This window comes from Ambystoma mexicanum, chromosome 7p (genome assembly GCF_040938575.1).
Source record: "Ambystoma mexicanum isolate Mex_15411 chromosome 7p, UKY_AmexF1_1, whole genome shotgun sequence".
Taxonomy (NCBI): Eukaryota; Metazoa; Chordata; class Amphibia; order Caudata; family Ambystomatidae; genus Ambystoma; species Ambystoma mexicanum.
In genome coordinates this window covers 7,436,528-7,461,205 of record NC_090939.1, presented here as the reverse complement: position 1 = coordinate 7,461,205, position 24,678 = coordinate 7,436,528, and the positions used below count along the sequence as shown (strand labels likewise).

The following is a 24,678-nucleotide window of genomic DNA, read 5'->3' as shown; positions in this document are numbered from 1 at the left end:
AACTTGGCCAAAAACAAAAGTTCTACTTTCCACTTTTCTCAGACCCAATTCTCCCTCTTGGATCACAACCAGTAACAACCAATAACACAAGAGTTCCATTTTCCCCACACTGGATCTGTACCAGAGACTTTCGAGAGCGCTTTGCTTCCTCTACGCGTGACCACTCTGGTATACAGCCCCCTCTGCTTACGACTTATTCTTCTGTTTGGATTTAGCTGCTGCAGTGCCTTTAATACCTGGGATTTTGCTTTTTCCCCTTTCTTCTGGCACCCCGTATTTTCTCTTGTTCCTTCTTTATCTTGTGCCTCTCGCAACTTTCTTTCTGTCTTTGCTGTGCCACTTGCACTCTGATCTTCTTGCCTTTTAATTGTGCCTCTTTCCTTCCATGCCATATGCACTGTTATCGCTCCTTTCTTCCGTGCTGCTTGCACACTTCCTTTTCTGTGCCACTTGCATATTCAAACATTCCATCTTACTTTCCTTCTCTGCCGCTTGCACTTTTAAACTTTCATTATTGCTCTTCTTTCTGTGCTGCATGCACATGTAAACTTTCACTCTTGCTTTCTTTTCTGGGTCGCTCGGACCCTCTTACTTTTGTCCTTATGTCAGAAGCTTTCAATGCTTTTCCTTTCTCCCTTTCCTGCCGCTCGCACACTTCTGTTTCCTTTCTCCCTTTCCTGCCGCTCGCACACTTCTGTTTCCTTTCTCTCTTTCGTGCCGCTCGCACACTTCTGTTTCCTTTTCTTTCTGTCGTGCTGTTCGCACACTTCTGTTTCCTTTTCTTTCTGTCGTGCTGTTCGCACACTTCTGTTTCCTTTTCTTTCTGTCGTGCTGTTCGCACACTTCTGTTTCCTTTTCTTTCTGTTGTGCCGCTCGCACACTTCTGTTTCCTTTTCTTTCTGTCGTGCTGCTCGCACACTTCTGTTTCCTTTTCTTTCTGTCGTGCTGTTCGCACACTTCTGTTTCCTTTTCTTTCTGTTGTGCCGCTCGCACACTTCTGTTTCCTTTTCTTTCTGTCGTGCTGCTCGCACACTTCTGTTTCCTTTTCTTTCTGTCGTGCCGCTCGCACACTTCTGTTTCCTTTTCTTTCTGTCGTGCCGCTCGCACACTTCTGTTTCCTTTTCTTTCTGTCGTGCTGCTCGCACACTTCTGTTTCCTTTTCTTTCTTTCGTGCCGCTCGCACACTTCTGTTTCCTTTTCTTTCTGTCGTGCCGCTCGCACACTTCTGTTTCCTTTTCTTTCTGTCGTGCTGCTCGCACACTTCTGTTTCCTTTCTCCCTTTCGTGCCGCTCGCACACTTCTGTTTCCTTTTCTTTCTGTCGTGCTGCTCGCACACTTCTGTTTCCTTTTCTTTCTTTCGTGCCGCTCGCACACTTCTGTTTCCTTTTCTTTCTGTCGTGCTGCTCGCACACTTCTGTTTCCTTTCTCCCTTTCGTGCCGCTCGCACACTTCTGTTTCCTTTTCTTTCTGTCGTGCTGCTCGCACACTTCTGTTTCCTTTCACCCTTTCGTGCCGCTCGCACACTTCTGTTTCCTTTTCTTTCTGTTGTGCCGCTCGCACACTTCTGTTTCCTATTCTTTCTGTTGTGCCGCTCGCACACTTTTTCCTTTCTCCCTTTTGTGCTGCTCGCACACTTCTGTTTCCTTTTCTTTCTGTCGTGCTGCTCGCACACTTCTGTTTCCTTTCTCCCTTTCGTGCCGCTCGCACACTTCTGTTTCCTTTTCTTTCTGTTGTGCCGCTCGCACACTTCTGTTTCCTTTTCTTTCTGTTTTGCCGCTCGCACACTTCTGTTTCCCTTCTCCCTTTTGTGCCGCTCGCACACTTCTGTTTCCTTTTCTTTCTGTTGTGCTGCTCGCACACTTCTGTTTCCTTTTCTTTCTGTCGTGCTGCTCGCACACTTCTGTTTCCTTTTCTTTCTGTTGTGCCGCTCGCACACTTCTGTTTCCTTTTCTTTCTGTCGTGCTGCTCGCACACTTCTGTTTCCTTTTCTTTCTGTCGTGCCGCTCGCACACTTCTGTTTCCTTTTCTTTCTGTCGTGCTGCTCGCACACTTCTGTTTCCTTTCTCCCTTTCGTGCCGCTCGCACACTTCTGTTTCCTTTTCTTTCTGTTGTGCCGCTCGCACACTTCTGTTTCCTATTCTTTCTGTTGTGCCGCTCGCACACTTTTTCCTTTCTCCCTTTTGTGCTGCTCGCACACTTCTGTTTCCTTTTCTTTCTGTCGTGCTGCTCGCACACTTCTGTTTCCTTTCTCCCTTTCGTGCCGCTCGCACACTTCTGTTTCCTTTCTCTCTTTCGTGCCGCTCGCACACTTCTGTTTCCTTTTCTTTCTTTCGTGCCGCTCGCACACTTCTGTTTCCTTTTCTTTCTGTCGTGCCGCTCGCACACTTCTGTTTCCTTTTCTTTCTGTCGTGCTGCTCGCACACTTCTGTTTCCTTTCTCCCTTTCGTGCCGCTCGCACACTTCTGTTTCCTTTTCTTTCTGTCGTGCTGCTCGCACACTTCTGTTTCCTTTTCTTTCTTTCGTGCCGCTCGCACACTTCTGTTTCCTTTTCTTTCTGTCGTGCTGCTCGCACACTTCTGTTTCCTTTCTCCCTTTCGTGCCGCTCGCACACTTCTGTTTCCTTTTCTTTCTGTCGTGCTGCTCGCACACTTCTGTTTCCTTTCTCCCTTTCGTGCCGCTCGCACACTTCTGTTTCCTTTTCTTTCTGTCGTGCTGCTCGCACACTTCTGTTTCCTTTTCTTTCTGTCGTGCCGCTCGCACACTTCTGTTGCCTTTCTCCCTTTTGTGCCGCTCGCACACTTCTGTTTCCTTTTCTTTCTGTCGTGCTGCTCGCACACTTCTGTTTCCTTTCTCCCTTTCGTGCCGCTCGCACACTTCTGTTTCCTTTTCTTTCTGTTGTGCCGCTCGCACACTTCTGTTTCCTATTCTTTCTGTTGTGCCGCTCGCACACTTTTTCCTTTCTCCCTTTTGTGCTGCTCGCACACTTCTGTTTCCTTTTCTTTCTGTCGTGCTGCTCGCACACTTCTGTTTCCTTTCTCCCTTTCGTGCCGCTCGCACACTTCTGTTTCCTTTTCTTTCTGTTGTGCCGCTCGCACACTTCTGTTTCCTTTTCTTTCTGTTTTGCCGCTCGCACACTTCTGTTTCCTTTCTCCCTTTTGTGCCGCTCGCACACTTCTGTTTCCTTTCTCTCTTTCGTGCCGCTCGCACACTTCTGTTTCCTTTTCTTTCTGTCGTGCTGCTCGCACACTTCTGTTTCCTTTCTCCCTTTTGTGCCGCTCGCACACTTCTGTTTCCTTTCTCTCTTTTGTGCCGCTCGCACACTTCTGTTTCCTTTCTCTCTTTCGTGCCGCTCGCACACTTCTGTTTCCTTTTCTTTCTGTTGTGCCGCTCGCACACTTCTGTTTCCTTTCTCCCTTTCGTGCCGCTCGCACACTTCTGTTTCCTTTTCTTTCTGTCGTGCTGCTCGCACACTTCTGTTTCCTTTCTCCCTTTTGTGCCGCTCGCACACTTCTGTTTCCTTTCTCTCTTTCGTGCCGTTCGCACACTTCTGTTTCCTTTTCTTTCTGTTGTGCCGCTCGCACACTTCTGTTTCCTTTTCTTTCTGTTGTGCCGCTCGCACACTTTTTCCTTTCTCCCTTTCGTGCTGCTCGCACACTTCTGTTTCCTTTCTCCCTTTTGTGCCGCTCGCACACTTCTGTTTCCTTTCTCTCTTTCGTGCCGCTCGCACACTTCTGTTTCCTTTTCTTTCTGTTGTGCCGCTCGCACACTTCTGTTTCCTTTTCTTTCTGTTGTGCCGCTCGCACACTTCTGTTTCCTTTCTCCCTTTCGTGCCGCTCGCACACTTCTGTTTCCTTTCTCCCTTTCGTGCCGCTCGCACACTTCTGTTTCCTTTCTCTCTTTCGTGCCGCTCGCACACTTCTGTTTCCTTTTCTTTCTGTTGTGCCGCTCGCACACTTCTGTTTCCTTTTCTTTCTGTCGTGCTGCTCGCACACTTCTGTTTCCTTTCTCCCTTTTGTGCCGCTCGCACACTTCTGTTTCCTTTCTCTCTTTTGTGCCGCTCGCACACTTCTGTTTCCTTTCTCTCTTTCGTGCCGCTCGCACACTTCTGTTTCCTTTTCTTTCTGTTGTGCCGCTCGCACACTTCTGTTTCCTTTCTCCCTTTCGTGCCGCTCGCACACTTCTGTTTCCTTTTCTTTCTGTCGTGCTGCTCGCACACTTCTGTTTCCTTTCTCCCTTTTGTGCCGCTCGCACACTTCTGTTTCCTTTCTCTCTTTCGTGCCACTCGCACACTTCTGTTTCCTTTTCTTTCTGTTGTGCCGCTCGCACACTTCTGTTTCCTTTTCTTTTTGTTGTGCCGCTCGCACACTTTTTCCTTTCTCCCTTTCGTGCTGCTCGCACACTTCTGTTTCCTTTCTCCCTTTTGTGCCGCTCGCACACTTCTGTTTCCTTTCTCTCTTTCGTGCCGCTCGCACACTTCTGTTTCCTTTTCTTTCTGTTGTGCCGCTCGCACACTTCTGTTTCCTTTTCTTTCTGTTGTGCCGCTCGCACACTTCTGTTTCCTTTCTCCCTTTCGTGCCACTCGCACACTTCTGTTTCCTATTCTTTTTGTTGTGCCGCTCGCACACTTTTTCCTTTCTCCCTTTCGTGCCGCTCGCACACTTCTGTTTCCTTTCTCCCTTTTGTGCCGCTCGCACACTTCTGTTTCCTTTTCTTCCTGTCGTGCTGCTCGCACACTTCTGTTTCCTTTCTCCCTTTCGTGCCGCTCGCACACTTCTGTTTCCTTTCTCCCTTTCGTGCCGCTCGCACACTTCTGTTTCCTATTCTTTCTGTTGTGCCGCTCGCACACTTTTTCCTTTCTCCCTTTCGTGCCGCTCGCACACTTCTGTTTCCTTTCTCTCTTTTGTGCCGCTCGCACACTTCTGTTTCCTTTCTCTCTTTCGTGCCGCTCGCACACTTCTGTTTCCTTTTCTTTCTGTCGTGCTGCTCGCACACTTCTGTTTCCTTTCTCCCTTTTGTGCCGCTCGCACACTTCTGTTTCCTTTCTCTCTTTCGTGCCGCTCGCACACTTCTGTTTCCTTTTCTTTCTGTCGTGCCGCTCGCACACTTCTGTTTCCTTTCTCTCTTTCGTGCCGCTCGCACACTTCTGTTTCCTTTTCTTTCTGTTGTGCCGCTCGCACACTTCTGTTTCCTTTTCTTTCTGTTGTGCCGCTCGCACACTTCTGTTTCCTTTTCTTTCTGTTGTGCCGCTCGCACACTTCTGTTTCTTCTTCTTTCTGTCGTGCTGCTCGCACACGTCTTTCTTTATTCAAAACGCTCGCTCCAGCCTCACACGCGTACCAGGTTTATGATCCCATAGAAACTCACTGGTTAGCGTGGCGCTGTCGGGAAAGGCTCATCGGTTTCAGTGTCGAGGTCAGGGTCTCCCCACCTGCCCTTCAGACACCCCTGGGTCCTGGATAGCTCCCAGGGGGAACGAGCAATTGCTTGAGCACAGCAGGGTTCAGCGTGCTTCAATCCGTCTCCCTGGAGACACAGTTCCATCGCCACGCTGAAACTCTTCTCACACACCTGGACAGCATCCAGGAGTCACTTTCACCACCGGATAACTCAAGTTCTTCCTTCAGCTGCAGTTCCACGCCACTCCAGCATCCACAACTCGCTCTCTTCTCCTGGCAGAGTCACACCTTTTGCAGTGTACCTGAGAGTCAAGTGGAGTCAGGTGGGCATGGTTCAGGTAAATTGCTTGACCTTGCCTGACCCTATTAGTGGGACAACCTAGTGGTTAGATGTAGTAGGCCTCTCCTTGAATCCCCATGCTGTTTCTATGGGTAATCCTTACTGCTCTCGGTCGCCTCTTCCTCGTCCCCGTACTTATTGGAAATGGTGAGACTGTAAATACCCCATAAAAACTGAGGGAGAGTGGGTTGGTGCACAAATGGGAGTGGGGGAATACCATGTCTCGCCCTTGGGCATTCTCCTCCCAATCCCCTGCTGCCCTCCTCTCAGGTGATACTCCCTCCCTTGTCACCCCCAGGGTTGAGATCCATAAGCGATAGGCCTTCCCTGGCCACCTGAATGGAAGATCCTGGGAGAGTTGGTGGGAGAATACTGTTAAGTTTCTTCCAGTCTCTAATTCTTCTCTGTACTATCCCAGATAGTTCATTATTAGAGCTTTCAAGAAAAGGCACCTTCCCTGAACTTAATTTAAACAACAAAAATACCATCCCATTGGTCAAAACCAGGAGTGACTTGCGTGTGTTCAGGAACATTTCTGCAGGACTTGGCTGTTGTAATTACACGGAACACATCAAAGGAACCTTGCCATTTAGCTGCCACACAGGCTTTCCGATGATGAGTTCGTACAAAGACCAACCTGCCTGGTTTGAAAGGATGATAATGCACCTCAGGGTTTTTTGGCAGTGTTTGCTGGACCTGTGAATAGATGTGCCTCGCAAACTTTACCAAATGAGCATGGCATCATCAAGCAGATTCATGGTTTCCCTATTCATTTGGGCTGGGGGTGATTCTGGTAAGCACATCTGTCTGCCAGTGAGAATTCCATTTGGTGTCAAGCCAACTTTTCTGTTTGCTATGCCTCACATGCTCATTAGGGCAAGCATTAACAATTTAGCCACTACAAACCAGTTTCTGCACAGAGTTTGGAAGTTTTGTCTTTAGGATCCCATTTTGCCTTTCCACCACCCCATGTGTTGTAGGTGATAAGAGCAAAGGAGCTTTTGTTGAATATTTAACACTTCACAGACACCATGAACCCATTTTCCATTGAAGTGTGTTCCACAATCACTATACTCACTGGCACTCTGAAAGCATGGAATAAAAGCTCTTATGAGCGCCTTAGCCACCGCTTGTGTATCTGCTTTGCCAGTGGGATAGGCTTTAACCCAGTTTGAAAACATTTCAAATGTAACCAACACATCCTGCCATCCGCCACCTTTGGTAGTTAAATCAACTTGCACTGGATTCTGGGAAATGGCGTCCGAGGGTTGGGTGGTCCCCCTGGTCGACACTCATGCTTTTCCCAGCATTTTGCTGCTGGCATACTAGACCTTGTTTGCACAACTTTTCAGCTATTGACAACAATCCTTTGACATAACATTCTCTACGCAGCTGACTCACCATACCCCTTTGCCTACATGTGCGATTCCATGTAACGTGTGAGCAAAATTATGTAAAGGGATCTAAGCACCACTGAAAGACCATCTTTGGATTGGCGGAGCTTGTCAGTGTAGTGAACACACAGTGTCTTGCCCCATGGACTTTTCTCTGTATTAGGAACACTCTTTTGTATTTCAACAAGTTCATCAAGGGTACAATATGGTGGAGCAAGTTGCTGCACTTAGATTTAGGTAAATCATTTGTCAGCCAAGAAAACAGAGGAAAGAGCTGCCAGCCACCCTTTCCACTCTGTTAGCAAGGTAATTTCCCATTGTGATGTCATCTCTAGGGGCTTGATGTTCAGTGCATTTAACTACCTCTAGTTCTTTGGGCAACATGAATGAATGGAGAAGAGTAGCTACATATGAATATTTCTTTAAGGGTGTACCTGCTGCAGTTAATACGCCTCTTTCCTTCCAGAGTAACCTGTAGTCATGCACAATACTAAAGGCATAAGGTGAATCAGTACATATTGTGACCCTTTTCCCTTCTGCAAGAGTAAAAGCATTTGTTAATGCCACTAATTCTGCTACTTTGCTGAAGAATACATCAGTAAACGGAGCACTTTCAATTACCTCATGTGCAATACATACCACTTACTCTAATTTCAACTCTCCTTTTTCATCTCTCAAAACATGATCCGTCTGCATAAACCTTTTCCTAGGGTTTATAGCAGGGTCTTGTACAATTCTTTTTGAGGTTTGGTAAGGGCTGCTGTCACTAAAATACAATCATTGGGCTCATTTCCCATTGTTACTCGGTAGTAGAAAAGCTGAACTCAAAAGTGAACATAATTTCTGCCTAACATTTCTGGAATTAAGCAAGCCAAGTTCATATTTTGTATAGTGTCAGGCAGGCAAATGCTGTGTTTTTGTTTTCATTCGTAACGCAGCAACTGCATAATGCACTGATACCATAAAGAGCAGAGCTGTCATCAAAGTGTAATTGAGAGGATTGTACAGCTAAAGCAGGTGCAGCTACTGACCGCAAGCAAGGCAACTGTCTGGCTGTGAAGGTGTCTAATGCAGTGCTATAATTTGCAATTGGTCAAGGGTTTTTTTGCCATTTTTTTGTCAATACTGCTTGTGCATACTGTTGGGAAGGAATTGGTCCGATCCCACCCCGCTAGCCGCATCACACGTGGGTAAGTCAAAAGGAGAAAAAAAACACCATATGATGCGTGCAAAGAGCCTTATGACATAGATAATTAGATGAAAAACAATGCCCATGTGCTTGCAATAACACTCCATTTTGAATCAGGCCTAGACGCCATTTTTTACTAGGCCCACAAACCACCACTCGCATCCCCAGCCTCTTACAAAGAGGGACCAAGCCATCAACACATCAGGCCAGCTCCGCACAAGCCTTGGCCCCCCGCAAGTCCATCCGTTCAATGTTGCAAATACCTAGTATCATTTCTCGAAGAATGCGCTCTGCGGAGAGCTTGAGACAGAAACAGGCCCAAGCACAATTGCCCATCCATCTCCACTAAACTGCCTGTGTCCCCCCGAGCCTACCTGGCCTCACCGCCCTGTCATGCTGATAACTATCTAACCCCCCGCCCTTGCCCATTTCAGATCACCCACCACAGCTCTAATCCTGTGCAGCAATATTTTTCCCCAATAGCAACACATGTCTGTCCGTATCATGAGTCATCAGGGAAGGCAGGCAATAGATAAAACCCCCAGGGTGAGACTTGGGTGCGGGAACTGTGGTATTAACGAAGTCATAAATGTGGAGGTCGGTATGCCCATATATGATATTTCTTCTTCACAAGACCCCCTCTCACATGATGCTTAGGTATCTGCCATTGTTCATGAATTGTCGGTTCCTGTGGTTTAGCTTATATAGTTAGAATGTATCACCCTCACAATCCGGCCTTCACCGCAGAAATGAGCCCAGCTGACCCACGTGCATCAAGATTGACTGGGAAGCAGCAGCCAATTAGGGCCTGGCATCCCATATAGAGCAGGCCGATCCATATGTCCCCCGCCAACCACAAACTTGACTTTTGCCTTACACTAATTTGTCACTAGTGATGCGTTTGCCTTTTTTAATGTGATGCCAGTGTAATTTTTGGCAGAGAGCTCTCGGGCTGCAGAGTTATTTGCTTGCATATTAATATTATATAAACTTTGTTTTCCTTGCAATTCTTCTATTGGTCTTATTCCCTGATGGGGTGTGTAATTATTAGGAAACGTGTTGAGGTTGGTGCCTTCATTACCCCCCTTTCTCATAGCAGTACAAAATAATACTTTTTTGAAACCCTGTAAATGAAGGGCTGGTTCACTGGTAAGTGTTCTCCTTACTTCTATAAATGCCTCATCTCTGGCTGTGGCTGGTGTCTTTGGTGTATGGAAGTGTGCCATTCCTTGTAAAGGATCCACCATGTTTGCATAACCCATTATCCATTGCCAACAGGCTCTCCTTTGTTTGGAGGCATCATGAAGCAAGACACAGAAAGTTCAAATAAAAATGGTTTATTAGCTTAAATGTCAGGATAGTTGAAGGCCTAACTTTCCCTATGATAAGGTGGGATTTCCCTATCTAAGAAAATAAGGATAGTTTGAGTCAGTAAGTTTGACTTAAAAGGCCGTCTGTGTCCACAACCTACACTTGCCCTCACAACTAAATTGAAACAATGTGTAGGGATGTCCACAACAAAATAAATAGTGCCCCAACTCAAAGTTCTGAGCTTCTTCCGGCTCTAGGATTACTTTCCAGCTCCCCCTCCCCAAGTACAACACAGCTCCACTAAGTCTCAAAAGGAATCTCAGGGCCCTAAAAAAACAACACAGTTCAAAATGAGCCTCAGGATTCTCCTTCCCCAAGACGCCAGCTTGCTCAGCTTGCCAACTTGTACTCAAGGTGATCTCTCAATATTCAAAACAAGTTCCAGGTCAGCTTTATACTCCTTCTAGTTATTGAGAATTCATACAGAGTGCTTTCTTCTGTTTCACTTCCGCATTCTCTTTCAGGCACTTGTAATTACTTTATGTTTATTACTTTGGCTTTCACAGAGAGGGTACAGATAGGCGCAGTTGTCGGACCACACGATCCACACATTACAGGTCATGCACCCGGACACGCTAGGCTTTCTTGCCTACTCAGGTTCTTCTGTAGTTGCACCTGTGTTCTGGTTCAAACTCACTTTGCTCTTTCACTCTTTGCCAGTCTCTGTTCCCACCATGAGTTCACTTATACATTACCCTTTTTGGTGTTCTTTTACCTTCACCATGTTACTCTCACACTCCGTAGCAAGGTTCCGATTCTTGCTTTATATTGCATTTCATCAGATTCACTCTTAACTTCCAATTTATGGTATTTGCTTTTCACACCACCTGGTCGTTTGCACCTTGGTTTAGTAAAAGCTTTCATATGCTCATCAAAAGCTGTCATTCAGTTTGGTATTCATTAGTTTCCAGTTCTTTTTTGCTCACACTTTGCAGTAATTATCAAAAACCATTTACTTTGGTTCACCGTATCTTGCACCTTAATTCTCGTTCATTCAGCATTCCTTCTTTGCCATTTAACAGCACCAGGAGCGCCCCAGTTTCAGTGATTTCTTTTTCTCGCTCACCGATCTCTGGCATCTCCTAAAGGGCGGCTGTCACTCCCTTGATCTGCTCCGTGTACACTTCCTCAGTGGACAGCGAGCCCCGCTCGCAGTTCGCGTCTCCCTCTCTCTCTCTCTCTCTCTCTCTCTCTCTCTCTCTCTCTCTCTCTCTCTTTCTCTCTCTCTCTGTGGGTAGCTGGCAGCTCCACTCGCATCCCGCAGATGCTGCTGGTGACTTACAACAATTGGATTTTTTCTCCGGCCCACAGCTCCTGATGCAGGCACCCTCCAGTGAGGCTCCCAATGTCATGTTCGTGCTGCCCTTCCTGGCCCCGGCGCCACAGTTTTCTTCCAGTTCTCGCCGGCATCCTGGTTTTCCAACAGGACCACCCTCGGCTGCGTCGTACTTCTGCAGGCCTCCCTGCTAGTCTCTCTCTGTTCTTCCCAACTCTGCCTTTTATACACCTGCAGCCGTCTAACAGGTTGCAGGTTTGAATCTTTAAGCCCAATTGCCTGAACACAATTAGTGACCCATTCTGGACATGACATGCCTGACCCTTACACCTTCCTTGTCTCAGTACTAAAATGGTGAAAGGATCAGTTAGTATGCATTCCTCGTAGTTGCCTCTTCTTTGTCCCAGTACTACAGTGTAATGAATGAGAGGAATTGAGGAGAGAGGGTTTACAACAGCATGTAAAGGCAGGGGGTGACTAATGTTGATTCTCATTTGGCAAAGGGGGTTACCATGTCTCACCTGTAGATATCCGCTCCCCAATCCCCATCGGTCCTCCACCCAGGTGATCCTCCCTTGAGTCTCCACCCCCAGGATCAGGATCCAAAAGCGATGGCCTTTCCATGGCCACCAGAGAAGAGGATCCAAAGGGAGTAGGTGAGAGGGTACACTCTGGTTTATCACATTTGACTAATCTTTGTTAGCTGAGGCAACGTCAAGACAGTGGTGCTTCTTCGACTGACATGTCGTGCCCAAGTAATGTACTTTTTCTTCAAGTAGTTCAGGCTTTTGTTTGGATACCTTGTGCCTCTTTTCCACCAGACCTGTTAAAAGCACCATTGTGTATTAGCTACACGCCTCATATGCAGGCAATGTGACTAGTACGTCATCCACATACTGGACCATCACTAACCCGCTTCCCCCCTAGAAACTCTGTTGTTAAGAATTTGAGTGAGGAGGGCATGGCTCTGTGTATACTCCTGTGGAAGTCTAGTCCATGCCTACTACATGAATGAGCAAAAGCAAATATATACTGAATGGTGGAATGTGTTGGGATAGAAAATAAAGCAGAGCATAAATCAACAATGGAAACATGGGTAGCCAAAGGCGGGATGCAGGGAAGCATGGTCCATGGTTTTGGGTCTACCAGAAAAGTGAGTAAAACTGTCAGGTCCCGCGTCATTCCTGCAGGGGTGCTGATTGCACACCAGACCCCCCCAAGTTCACGCACACAACAGTTATTGAATACAAATTGCTCGGTAGGCAAACCCTACGGGAAGGGGAAGTGGATAAAATAACAAAGACAGATCTCCTCTAGTCGCCCTTGTCTTCTGGATCCTGCTCTGACTAGGGTTATGGCTCTGAAGACCTAAAAGAGGAACACAAGAAACATTCACTCCTTACTTAACATCTCCCTACCAAACTACTGAATGAATTCCTCCGAGCCCTCCCAATACCTGCTGCCTAAGCTTGATCGCTGATAGGCACATGTAGAGAAGACTTGAGCTGCTGTGTACTACTTCTCTTATTGAATGTCTTCTTCTAATAACATTTCTTAAATCTTTTTAATCTTTCTTTTGATCTTAGTTCTTGTTCAGATTAAAATGAACTATTTACATCCCAGACATATACTGTTTCACCCTGGTAAATGTTCACAAATCAGATGTCCATTTCTGTACACAAAAATAACTATAATCCTCTGCTTTCATTTCTTTTTCCTAGCGTGACCTTGCATTGCTCCCTTTTTTATAAAGAAATTAAGAAAACTTTCTTGGAAAAAGAAACACTGCAGACTGCGTTCTTTATGCGCTGTCACAAAACATTGAAACTCAAAGTTTCCACAATCTAATTAAAGCTATAATCAAGGACGTCTGGTTACCTGCTACTCAACGTGGCCAAAAGCCAGCAGTATCCATCAAGGAGGGCGAGTGCACAAAGCTATATATATCAAATTCTCTTTCCTTTATTCATTGCCGTGCATTGCATTAATAAGTGTTGACTAGTTTCAGGGATATCCCTCCTACCACAGAGTCTACACATTCTGTTTTCCCACGAGATTCTCTGTCTTGGACCTAAAATTGCCAGGCAAGGTAATAGGTTAAAACAACATTTTAATTACAAACGCCTTATCATGTGGCTCAGGAATTTAATGAGATATGGCTTTGGTTGACCCACTAAGTAGGTTAGGACAACTAGTTCTTGAGTCCATGTTTTATTTTGAATCAGTTCCTGACTGTAAGTGTTGTCTCATCTACTTGTCTTGATTTTTCATTGGGTACTAAGCTTGTCGTAGCTGGACTTCCACTCTATGTTCCCATCAATAGTGTTTAAACATTTAGTGACTTGTTTACGTATGGTGTCCAGTCATTTACACCTTTTTCAATGTATAACTTGTCTTAGTAACACCCAGACAGGGTGATTAGAGCACTTTCATATCTTAAGAGATAATGCCACTTTCCTTACCATAGCCTGACTAAATAAGGAAGGGTATCCCACCTCTAGCCCAATGGTTTCCACCACAATGTTTCCTCCATATTCTCCCCTCTTTATGATCACATCTAGTTGTGGAATGCTCTTGTACTGCATCCATACCATATAGTATGGTGGGCTCTGTGACAAAGCCGATGGTGTCATCACTTCTTTCCCGGCAGTGACCTCTCCCCATGTGGCATGGGGATGGCAGCCATTGCCTGATCCTGACTTTGGGGCGGCTATATGAGGGAGGATAACACAGGGGAGAGAGCCTACGGGAGAGTATCATGGCATTATCAGACGAGACATGGGATCCCCCCTTCTTCCTTTGAGGATACCCTATCCATGCCCAATGCCTTAATGCCTTAATGACATATTGTTATACCTCCCCTCGTCCACCTAGGAAAGGGTACTGAAGACCCTTTCACAAGATCTGTATGCAAGCTATCAAAATCTGACTTACCAGACTCATGAAAACACCTTCTCAGACTCTACCTACAAGTCATCCAGAACTGACTTGCCATTAACGATCGCTAAGAACACTAACACAGACTTTACATGCGAGTCATCAAGAATGCACTTCCATTCCCATAACTACAAGAATGTGATGAGGAAGATGAACCGAGTAATGCAGATCAAAGCGCATACCTGTGGCTAGGAAATGTAAACAGAAAAAGCAGCTGACAGAGACCTGCCACTGGCAGAAGAAAGCTGCTACTCTCTGTATGGACGGAGAGGCGGTGGGGCTGGAGAGTATTCCGTGGAGCCAACCGGTTCGAGTACAAAGCAAAGGGAAGCTGACCATGAGAGAGAACATGCTGCAGGAACGCCAGAAGCCGACAGAGGGCTCCTGAGAATTTGTATGTGGTGGGAGGCAGCCTTCGCCTTCCCGAACCCCAAAATGATGCAGTAGAGCCCAGCAGGAATCGCGAGAGTCAGAGAAGTCGAGGAACTGAGGTGGTGAGAAGGAAGGAAACGCTGAACAACCACCACTGGCTTGGCGTGGGAGAAACAGAGTACACCAGCAAGAGCAGGTGACTCCACCCAAAGGAAGCAGGGACACTGGGGCAGTACGCAAACCATGCCAAACCTGAATAATTGTTAATGAAGCACATAAAAGAGAAAGTGCAAGTGAGCATTTCTTTAAAAGGGAGAACGGAACAAAAGTAGAGACTTTCAAGTTTGTGAGTGTATGCAATACACATATAGGAGAAGCCCTGGCAGGATAGTATACCAGGCATATACAATACCCGATAAAGCAGACATAAAATACTATCAAGTCTGGAAGTGTGTGCGGAACCCACATGAGAAAAGCCCTGGCAGGAGAGTATACTAGGCAAATTAAAGGTGGAAGGAAAATACATATATAAGAAAGTCCTGGCAGGAGAGAATACATATTTATTATATATTTATTTTGCCATTTGTAGAAGCGCGCAAAGCCCTCAGGCATCTAGGCGCTGGTTACAGACATGATGGGAACAATAGGTACATACAGTGTATAGGGTTAATTGAAAAAGTGTGCCTTGAGCTTTTTCCTGAACAGATGGTAGGAGGGTTTGGATTGTAGGTGAAGTGGTAGATTGTCCAGAGGTTAGCTGCCACCACCACTTTTGCATCTGAATCTCAGGATGAGGAGGCAGTGACTGTGGGAGGATCCGAGCAGTCTGGCAGGCGTGTGATTATTGAGTCTCGAGGCTAGGTACGAAGGGGCGTTGTTAGACAGGCTGTGATGGGCAATTGATAGGGTTTTTAATTTGATTCTTCCTCAAACAAGGAGCCAGTGGACAGATCTCTTAGCTTCAGAGATGTAGTCAAACTTACTCGGGTCCAGCGCAGCAAGGTTTCATTGGATTACATTTTCGACCTTCCTCCTGATCAGAGTTGCACTACAATTTTGGTGGTAGTGGCTGTATTGTCTAAAGCAGGTAATTTTATCCCAATTAACAGGGCGGCTACAGCCACCTCTTTAGCTCAAGCCTTTTTGCAAAACATAGTAAGGTTGCATGGTCTTCCTTCACAGGTGATTTCTGACCGGGGGTCCCAGTTTGTATCAACATTTTGGCAGTCGTTTTGTAGAGAATTAAGGATTGAGGTTCATTTGACTACCAGTTTCCATCCTGAGGCCAACCATCAGACTGAGAGAGTGAATCAGGAGCTCGAAAAATATTTACGATGTTACTTGAGATCTGGTAAAGGTTGGATGGAGTTGTTATGGTTAGCAGAATTGTGCTATAACAATACGTCCAAGGACTCCACATCTATGGGCCTCATCACAACTCCAGTGGTAACCGTGGCGGTAAAAACAGCAGGCTGTCGCCAGAGTTGTGATTATTTTCCGGCGCCTGGCTTCACGGAAACACCGGGGCATTACAGCCCCGGCGGTCCGTGAAGTCAGGCACCGGGAAAATGTAAATCCCCATTCTCATTTGAGTCCCATAGGACTCAATGGGAATGGGGATGATGGAAGCACTGGCACGTTAATAACGGTGCCGGTGCTTCCAAAAAAGTCTGCAGGCGGTTGCCGTCCCACCCGCCAGGTCTAACGTAGGAGGGATGGCACCCACTCAGACTCGTAGTGTGCCGTTTCGGTAACAACGGTGCTGATAGGCTTACCGGCACCGTTGTTACCGTACCGGCACACTTGTAATGAGGCCCAATGTCCCTGTTTTATTTAAATCAGGGGTTCTATCCAAGGTTTCTTAGGGAAGTGAATTTGATTGCGGTGCAGGTGCCTGATGTAGAAAGTAGACTGAAGATCATGAGTGAGAATATCAAAAAGGCAATGGAGGCATTACAAAAGAGCAAGGCCAATTAAATAAGGGTTGCTGATCGCAAGCGTAGGGTAGCGCCAAAATATCAGGAAGGAGATTTGGTTTTGTTACCAAGTAAAAACATAACTCTAAAGGGCAAGAACAAGTTTAGTCCACGGTACATTGGTTCTTTTGAGATAGTGCAGGTTTTGTCTCCAGTGACTGTAAAATTGAGATTACCTCCCAGTCTAAATATACATCCAACTTTTCATGTCAGCCTTTTGAAACCCTGTAGAGAAGGTACTAGATTGAAACAATCTCCAGGCCCAGTGTTTATCGAGGGTTTGGGCGGAGAATATGAAGTACAGGAAATCCTGGATTCCTGGGTTGTATGAGGAAAACTGCAGTATTTGGTGGATTGGAAGGGGTATGGTCCGGAAGAAAGATCATGGGTGGCTGAGAAGGATTTGCGCTCTCCAATATTAGTTAGACGATTTCATCAACTTAGACCTGAGAAACCAGGCCCTGGGACAGGGCATTACGGAGGGGGTACTGTCAGGTTCCCTTTGCATATTTCAGCTACAAGGAGACTGGGGGCATGGCACAGGGGGCAAGGTTCTAGGGTGCTTTGAGTGTTTAGCATGCTCTGTGGGGTTGTGGTCAGTTTAGTACCTTAACTACATTGGCAGTCATCTGATTTTGTCCCTATCCAAGATGGTGAGGTAGTTTAGAACCTTAGGGGGGGTTCTAAACTGCCTTTCATTCTAGCTACACACCAGAGAGGACACATCTATAGAGAGCTCCTAAGGAGGATATTAAGAATTCAAAGAAGTCAGACGTTAAGTCTAGAAATCAAGAGGACAAGAGCCAGAGGAATCAAGACTAAGATAAGTGTCAGCAGTGCTTAAAGTGGGCTGGGGCCTGCCGGGGCCAGGCCCCGGCAATCTCCAAAAAGTGGGACTGAGCCGGGGCCCTGTTGGGGCCCCGTCCTAGCGCAACATTGGCAGGATGCATTATCTCGTCGCGGCCGCAGCCGCGACGGGAGATGCGCCTGCAATGAAGCCAGGCGAGCTGACAGAAGTGGCAGCCAACCACAGTGACGCTGTGACTGGCTGCCACTTCCGTCAGTCATAGTAACTGCATCTGGTGACCCCTCGCGCGAGAGGTCACCAGAGGCAGTTACTGTCCCTTTGTTTCCCCAGGTCGCCGAGGCGTCTTTAACCCTCGGCGAACCTGGGGTTTCCTCGACATATTTCGAGGTTTATAAAAGATGGCTTTGAAAGTACACATTTCAAACCATCTTTTATAAAGCTTTGCCGACCGATAATTTTGTCCGTAGTCAAAGCTTTATAAAAGATGGCTTGAATTGTGTACTTTCAAAGCCATCTTTTATAAACCTGAAATGTTTAAAAAAGATGGCCTGAAAACTAGGCAAACCGTAGGGTATGCAAACACATATATATAAATGTTATATATGTGTGTGCGTACCTTACTATGGTTTGTGTACTTTGCAAGCCATCTTTTATAAACGTAGAAATATGTTACATATTTCTATGTTTGGAAAAGATGGCTTGCATAGTACACAAACCATACTAAGGTACGCACACAGATCTATAACATATATATATATATTTGTGTGTATACCCTACGATTTGCGTCCTTTTTAGGCCACGCCCCTCCCACAAGTCACGCCCCCAAATGAGGGCCCCCCCTCGATTTCTTACCCCACTTAAAGCCCTGAGTGTCAGGAAATATACTTGGAAAAAGTAACTATTGAAGTACTTTCAAGAGACGTTTTAAAGGGCAGGCATCAGTGAACAATTGCAGAGTCATTTAAATACAGTTAAAGGAGTTAGTGTAGAGTTAATTTGCAGAGAAGCCACGAGTTGTGTAACACACGTTCCGCAGCTGCTGAGGGAGGCGACTTCATTAAGGCCTTGCGCGTGAGCTACTGTTCTTAGTTGAGTCTCGGTTTCCATTTCAGAACTACCATTTTGTAAATGGTAAAAAAAAAATTCATTTTTTATTTTTATTTTATATAGTTCATTACAAACTTTTAAAAGAAAGAAATTAAGTAATACGAAAAAGAAACACAATAGGAAGCAAAAGAAATAATCGATTCCATTTGCACTACCCGCATTGACATCAGGCGGTATAAAGAGTCCGTGTCATGTTCCTTTATGGCCTGTCTGTGCAAGCCTGTTTGTCAGTCTTTGATACTTAGTACGCATTCAGACTCGTTTCTAATGCTTCCAAGTAAAACACCAATGCATATACTAATTTGTCATCGGCTCCCTCAAACATCCTTTTCCACCAACAATTCCTGGACAAACAGGGTCTTGTTTCAAGCACCTTTCCCATGAATGTAGTTCTTAGGTCAGATAGTTTGGTGCAATAGAGAATCAGATGTTTCAAAGTTTCATTTCCTTTCTCACTGAATCTGCACAAGTAGACTGAATTTGGGATCGATCGACTGCCGTAGGTTCATGATTTCCTTGGCTTGGAACAGGTTTATTTGAAGTTTCATGTAGTGCTTCTCTTGATGGAACATGGGAATACTTCCAAATATCTATGAATCGTACTGAGAGCCCTGGCTTCCACCGGAGCGAAGTTCATACAGCGATGGGCGTTTCTGATCTCACAGGTTTCGCACCAGTCCAATTCCCACAGTTTTTTTTAATTTTAGATTGAGTCGAGAATTTTCCCTTCTCGTGTTTGTTTCAAGACGTTAAATTGAGGGAGATCTTCGGTGCCAATGATCTTCCTGTATAGAGCCAAAGTGTTCCATATAACCTAAGCATTGATGGACGTCAGGCCCAGTTCGTATCTCGTGCACGCAGTGGGGGTCCCTTTAGGTAGCTGCAGGATTCTATTCCAGTATGTGTTTTCACACCACGACCATGTCACGTGGGAGCACCCCAACATGGCCTCTGCTCCAAAAATTAGTGATGGCACTACTTTAGCTTTATAGTATTTTAAAGCCGGTTTTATAGAGAATTTGCCATATTTTTTATGTATCATGGCACCTTGAACTGCCAGGAGTTTGAATTTTCTTTTGGTCTTTTGGACCATTGGCTCATCGTTAATATGCAAGTTAATCAAAACCCCCAGGTATGGTGCTTGACTAACGCGGTTGATTGATCTGCCACCAATTTCCCACTTAAAGTTCTTCTTTTTAGATGTTTTAGAAGAATTAGACTTAGGAGAATGAGGATTGTGTTTTTTTTTCTGGATTTATCATGAGGCCATTTTTGCCGGTGTAAGATTCGAGGGCTCTCAGTTTTCGTTGTAATCCAACTGGCGTTACATCAATCAGAACAATGTCATCGGCATACAGAATATGACCAATATGATTTCTGTTTATCTTGGGCGGGAAGGCTCTTACTTCTTCTAAATCCCTCTTAACATCAGAGATATAAAAACTGAATAGGGGTTGCACCCAACAGACAACCCTGCTTCACACCCCTTGAGGTCTTTATTGCGGAAGTCAGGGTTCCTTTATGGTCTAATCTGATTTTAACTGCTGTTTCTGAGTACAGCTTTCATTAGGCTTGGTGAACATTTGTGATCTGTCATTTTGGTCCAAAGCAATTCTCGATCAACACTGTCGAAGGCATGGGCCAAATCGACAAAGGCCAAATATATCTTTGTTTTTTTCTTTATTGCCTCCATTTTTAGGATGTTTAATATAAACAGATTGAGTGAGCAGCCAACTCCCTTTATGAAGCCCGTTTTACGAATATCCAGTGCATCTACCCCATTTAGTTAGATGATTTAACACTTGGGTTGCAAAGATTTTACCAATAACATCTAATAGGGCTATAGGTCTAAAGTTTCTTGGATCGGATCAAAGGCCTTTTTTGAAGATGGGCACAATTAGGGCAGTTTTCCAGGTTTGTGGGAGCCTTACCTCTTTTATGATGTCGCGAAACAGGGTATAACAAAAGTCAGCCCATTCTTCTGGGTTTTGCTTGAGCATCCAGTTGGTAAGGCCATCAGGGCCTAGTGCTCTCGACAGACTTAACCTTCTGATGTTTTCCAAGATATCTTCTTTTGTGATTTGAAAGTCCCACGGGCTATGGTGTTCAGTGCCTCGCTACTGCACGTTTCCTTGTTTCTTAAAAGCTCAGTATAATGTGCTATCCATTGGCTCTCGGTGACCGTGCATACCTGTAATGCCCCTTGAGTCGACTCTGTATTGTTTATTAGAGACCAGAAGGATTTAGAATTCTTTTTTGTTAAGATTTTCAACATCATCTCCGCGTCATTTTGTAAAATTAGGTTTTTATTGCCTCGCAGCCACACTTTGTATGCTGATTTTACTCTTTTCGTTTCAAGCAACATAGCCTGGATGTTATGCTTCTTGGCCTCTCTTAGGGATCTTCTTAGGTCCCGTTTTCTGGCCACAATCTCGTGGTCATAAGTATGTTGATGACGGAAACCTTTCTTTCGCAAATCGGGTTAATGTTCAGTGTATTTTTCCAGAAGTCTCGGATATTCGAATTGATCCCAAGACTGAGAGCTTTCGGTCGACAAGAGCATTGTTGATAACAATGTGATATTTTCACTATGCACACTCTGTTTCTTCCAGGCATCACGTTGATCTTCGCATTCCAGGATTCTTTTTCTATGCAGCATAGTCCAGCAATTTTTATGGTGACCAAACTGTGGTCACTCTTTTCCATCGGAATAACCACAGGGTCAGAGATTTTTTCGACTATGGAGATTGAGGTGTAGAAATAGTCCAATATTGATGCTTTAGACCCTTGGGACCAGGTAGCATTAGGAGAGATGTCTCCTCCAGTGTTACCGTTTGGTCCATTTCATCAGTCCATGCTGTTATGATTTGGTAGGGGTCTCGTGTTTTTCATTTAGCTTTGTTTGTGGCTGCATTTTCAGATTTAAGTTTTAAGTATTCCATGTTGAGGTCACCACATAGGATTATGTTTGGGTCTATGCTGTTCTCAATGATGTGATCAATGGTATCACAGATTAATTCAAGGAACTCTGATTCATCTGTGGCCATGTGTTGCCAATAAATATTTATAATGTGCAGAATCCTCTTTTCTCCCGGGGGCACACTCTTTTATTTCTAATGCTCTGCAGGTTTGGTGAGATGTTTGCAGATCTTATTATTTGAATATGTTTGGATTTTTTTTACCATTATTATTTGCCCTGACATTGGTCTACCCCTCGCTTGCTTGATTGCTGGGTTCAGGGCTATTTCAAAACCTGCCGCACATGGTAGTTCGTGGAGCCAGGTTTCCTGCAGGCAAATTCCGTCCAATTTCTCCAGTACACCAATAGATCTTCCAAAGAGGTGGTTAAAGCCTCTCGTGTTCCAGGAATCGATCTTTAATGATATGTCAGACCCATCGTTTTGCATTAGAGATCCTCGCAATGGTTTATTGACTCCAGGTTTCTAGGCCTTTACAGGCATTTTTTTTTCTCTTTGTTGTCAGAAAAAATGATTTGCTTAACTTACATTGTTTTTTAAAGTGACTTTGATGATTTTTCTGGGACTTTCACAAGACTTTAAGTCACACTGGGATTCTGGGAATGGTACACCCTTTTCAGCTAGCTCACTTAAGTTCAGTAAGTCCCTGTTTGAACAAGGGGACCGACATTCTTCTTTGAGTCTCCTTTTTCATTTAGTGACTGGTTCTTTGTTGGTCTTTCTGTGACAAAACTTTCTCAACAGAAACTTCCCTTATGTCAAAGCCTAGTGAGTTAAAGTCTGAACCACAGTTCAGAATTAAGTTGTAGATGATTTGCGAGGGAATATGCAAAAAAACCCTGTTGGTGGAGGCCTCATCTATAAATTCGACGATTTTTAAATCTTCTGATGAGACAGCTCGCAATTTAGGTATGTGACCAAACAAATGTAGAACGTTTCGTCTATTTAAAATTGAGGGATCTTCCAACCTAAGAAGTCTCTCAATCAAAAGGCGATTTTCAACAGTTGTAGTAGGGGTCTTCGTCTTATTCGAGTAGCCAGCCGTTGCTTGTGATCCCTTATCATCTCTCCAGTCTAGCTGAGGGCAATTTTGCTGGCCAGTGGGCTTTTTCTGGTTTTCTATGTCCGTCACTTTGTTTTTCCCATTTCAAAAATGTACTTTTGTTTTGTTCCTATTTCTGCTTTATTTGGCAGAATGAGTCCGCCCGGTGTGATGTGAAGTTTCTTCAAGGCGAGATCTCTTTTTTTCGGCAATTGTCATAAATCGGTTTTTGCCTCCTCTGCTCGGTTGTGAATCTCGAGTCTGATCAGGCAGAGGACTTATGATTGTACATAGTCTTCTAACAGAAGCTACACAAGCAGACAGGTCTTGGGATTGGTGTTCATTTGACGATTCAGTTTCTGATTCAATGACAATCTCTATGTCGCGTTCTTCTTCCATTTCCGTATCAGTTACTTTTCTGAGTCGACCTCATGAGTTGACAAATTCACGAGTAGTTCAATCATTCGATCATCCTCGCTTTTTTGATCATTCAAGACTTTGGTTAAGTCTGGGTCTTTAGCCATCACCTTCTCCGCTGACTTTAACTTTGGAACAGGAGTGTCATGCACCTTGTCACTTTGGTCTTTTTTTGTTCAGTTAATATGGTTACGTTCAAGGTCTTTATATTTTGCCGAAATTTGAGTTTTTAGCAAGTGCATTTTTGCTACTTTTTATGTTTTTTGTCTTTTTTGTTTGCTTTGCAGCTTTGTTGTTGTCAGTTTTTTTTGGGATGACTCCAGAGTTTGGTTTCTCAAAAATAAAAAAATTTGGGCCAAACAGCTCATTATTTCCTTCAGTGGAATTTAAGACTTCTCGGTACGGTGTTGTTGATCCTTCAGCATTTGCAGATGTCGAAGCAAAGGCCACTTGCTCACCTAAGACTTCTCCAACAGCAGCTTCAACTGGAGTGCAATTACTTCATTTGTCTGTTGTGAGGCCTGGTTTGCAGGGTTCAGGTCAGGAGGAACACTGCAACCCCCAACCTGAATGCCCGATGGGGCACTTAATATAGGAATTCCTTTTTCTGGTGACTGGGCTTCATTATTAGTTGGAACGCAAGTATCATTTCGGGGTTATGCATGAAGAAACAGGGATTCCGTTCCATTCGTTACCTGTACGTCGCCATCGTCTACAGCCACGTTGACTTTTGGTTGTTGTTGTTTTTGCAATATGGAAATACCTTCTCTTGCAACTTCGGCCAGGAGACATTTTGCCTCTGAATTATTTCTCAGCTGGTCTCGAAGTAGAGTATTTAGCATTTCATTTTTCAAAGAGCTGCTTGATTCCTGTTGTTTCAATTCTTGAACTGTTCCTTCAATATTTATTATTTTGGAATTCAGCATCGCTAAGAGGATATTTTGGTCTTTACAGGCTTCATTCAGATGCTCGTAGAGTTTAAGTAGCGGGGCGACGGTTATTGTAAGTGCAGAGATTATGTTTGGCCTTAGTTCGTTTAATAATTGCTCAACAAAGTTGAAGCAAGTATCCCGATTAATCACTGGGTGTGTTCTGTTTTGAAACTTTGGCACTTTTCGGCGAATCTTTGGCAAATCTCTTTCCATGAATGAGGAATCTACTGATCATCTTCAGAGGAGTCCTCAGTTGTTGTTGGACTCTGATTTCTTCTTACGTGGGCATGTGCGTCCCAATTTAAGTAAAAGTGCAGGTTTTTGTCTTTCTGTCGAGATAATCTTTTTTGGGGGCACACTAAAGGGGATTTCTCGCTGTGTCCCAGTTTTCTTCTTTTCGGTGTTATATTAGATTGGCTTTGGCCAACAGGTACATTCACGTCGTTAGCAGGCGCCATGGTAGGTCTTTTAAGGAGGGGATCATTTTTACAACATGTGGGCGTTCGGGGGTCCAATTCGGTGCTCATTTATGTCCATATCACTTGATAATGCCATTAGTTTCAGCTTTGTAGCCCCAAGGACTCCCAAATGAAGTTCTGGATTCTCGCATTGCCAATGGTCCCATTTGTTGCTCCTAATTGGCTGTGCAAGCTCTATTTGATTTGGTCCCAAGATTCTGCGGCTCAACTGGACCTCTAAAAGGCTGCAGAGAGCAGCGCACGAGCAGCGGGAGGCAGCCATTAAGCCCGTGAAGCCCAGCGGGTCAGCGTGAGCGACTCGCAGGCTCTCACATGACAAGGCTCTGCCGCACTGTTCACAAGAGCGGGACTCCGAAGCCATCTGCAAGTCATTGATGCTCCTTCAAAAGTCAGTAAAAGTCTCAAAGGGTGAGAAGACACATCACTTACTTGCTGTGTAGTTTGGAGGCGGGGCTCCGTAAGCTCTGTTGCAGCAAGCGGGAACGACTTGAGATGTTGTTGTCAGGGATCACATGCCCGAGAGGGTCCACTCTCAATCAGTGTGCAGACTCTTCTGTCCATATGCGACCCAGCGCATGTTCCGGGGGAAGTCATTTTGGCTGTAGCTTTCTTTACTTTACTCCACGCTGTCGCGCCGGGAGCTCCGGGAACACCAGGAACACTC

The 24,678-nt window shown here is 45.1% G+C and overlaps 2 protein-coding genes across 2 annotated transcripts in view; one reads left to right on the top strand and one right to left on the bottom strand.

Moving 5' to 3' along the window:
- RSPH1 (radial spoke head component 1) overlaps nt 1-24,678 on the top strand; it is a 372,437-nt gene that overhangs the window by 321,944 nt on the left and 25,815 nt on the right. The gene's annotated exons all lie outside the window — the stretch shown is intronic.
- LOC138525867 (axoneme-associated protein mst101(2)-like) lies at nt 512-23,748 on the bottom strand. Its single transcript, XM_069636156.1, has 3 exons — nt 23,299-23,748; nt 2,196-5,299; nt 512-2,105 (listed from the first exon to the last, which is right to left on the bottom strand). The coding sequence occupies exons 1-3, from the start codon at nt 23,746-23,748 to the stop codon at nt 512-514; spliced, it is 5,148 nt and encodes a 1,715-aa protein (XP_069492257.1).

Bases quoted from the DNA above. Each gene is read 5' to 3' on its own strand.
- LOC138525867 (XM_069636156.1), bottom strand. From the start codon at position 23,748: ATGGAAAGAGATTTGCCAAAGATTCGCCGAAAAGTGCCAAAGTTTCAA. The intron at 5,300-23,298 runs GTAACGAATGGA...TTTTGAATAAAG, and splicing joins TAGACGATGGCGACGTACAG to AAAGACGTGTGCGAGCAGCA. The intron at 2,106-2,195 runs GTGCGAGCAGCA...GCGGCACAACAG, and splicing joins AAAGAAAAGGAAACAGAAGT to AAAGAAAAGGAAACAGAAGT.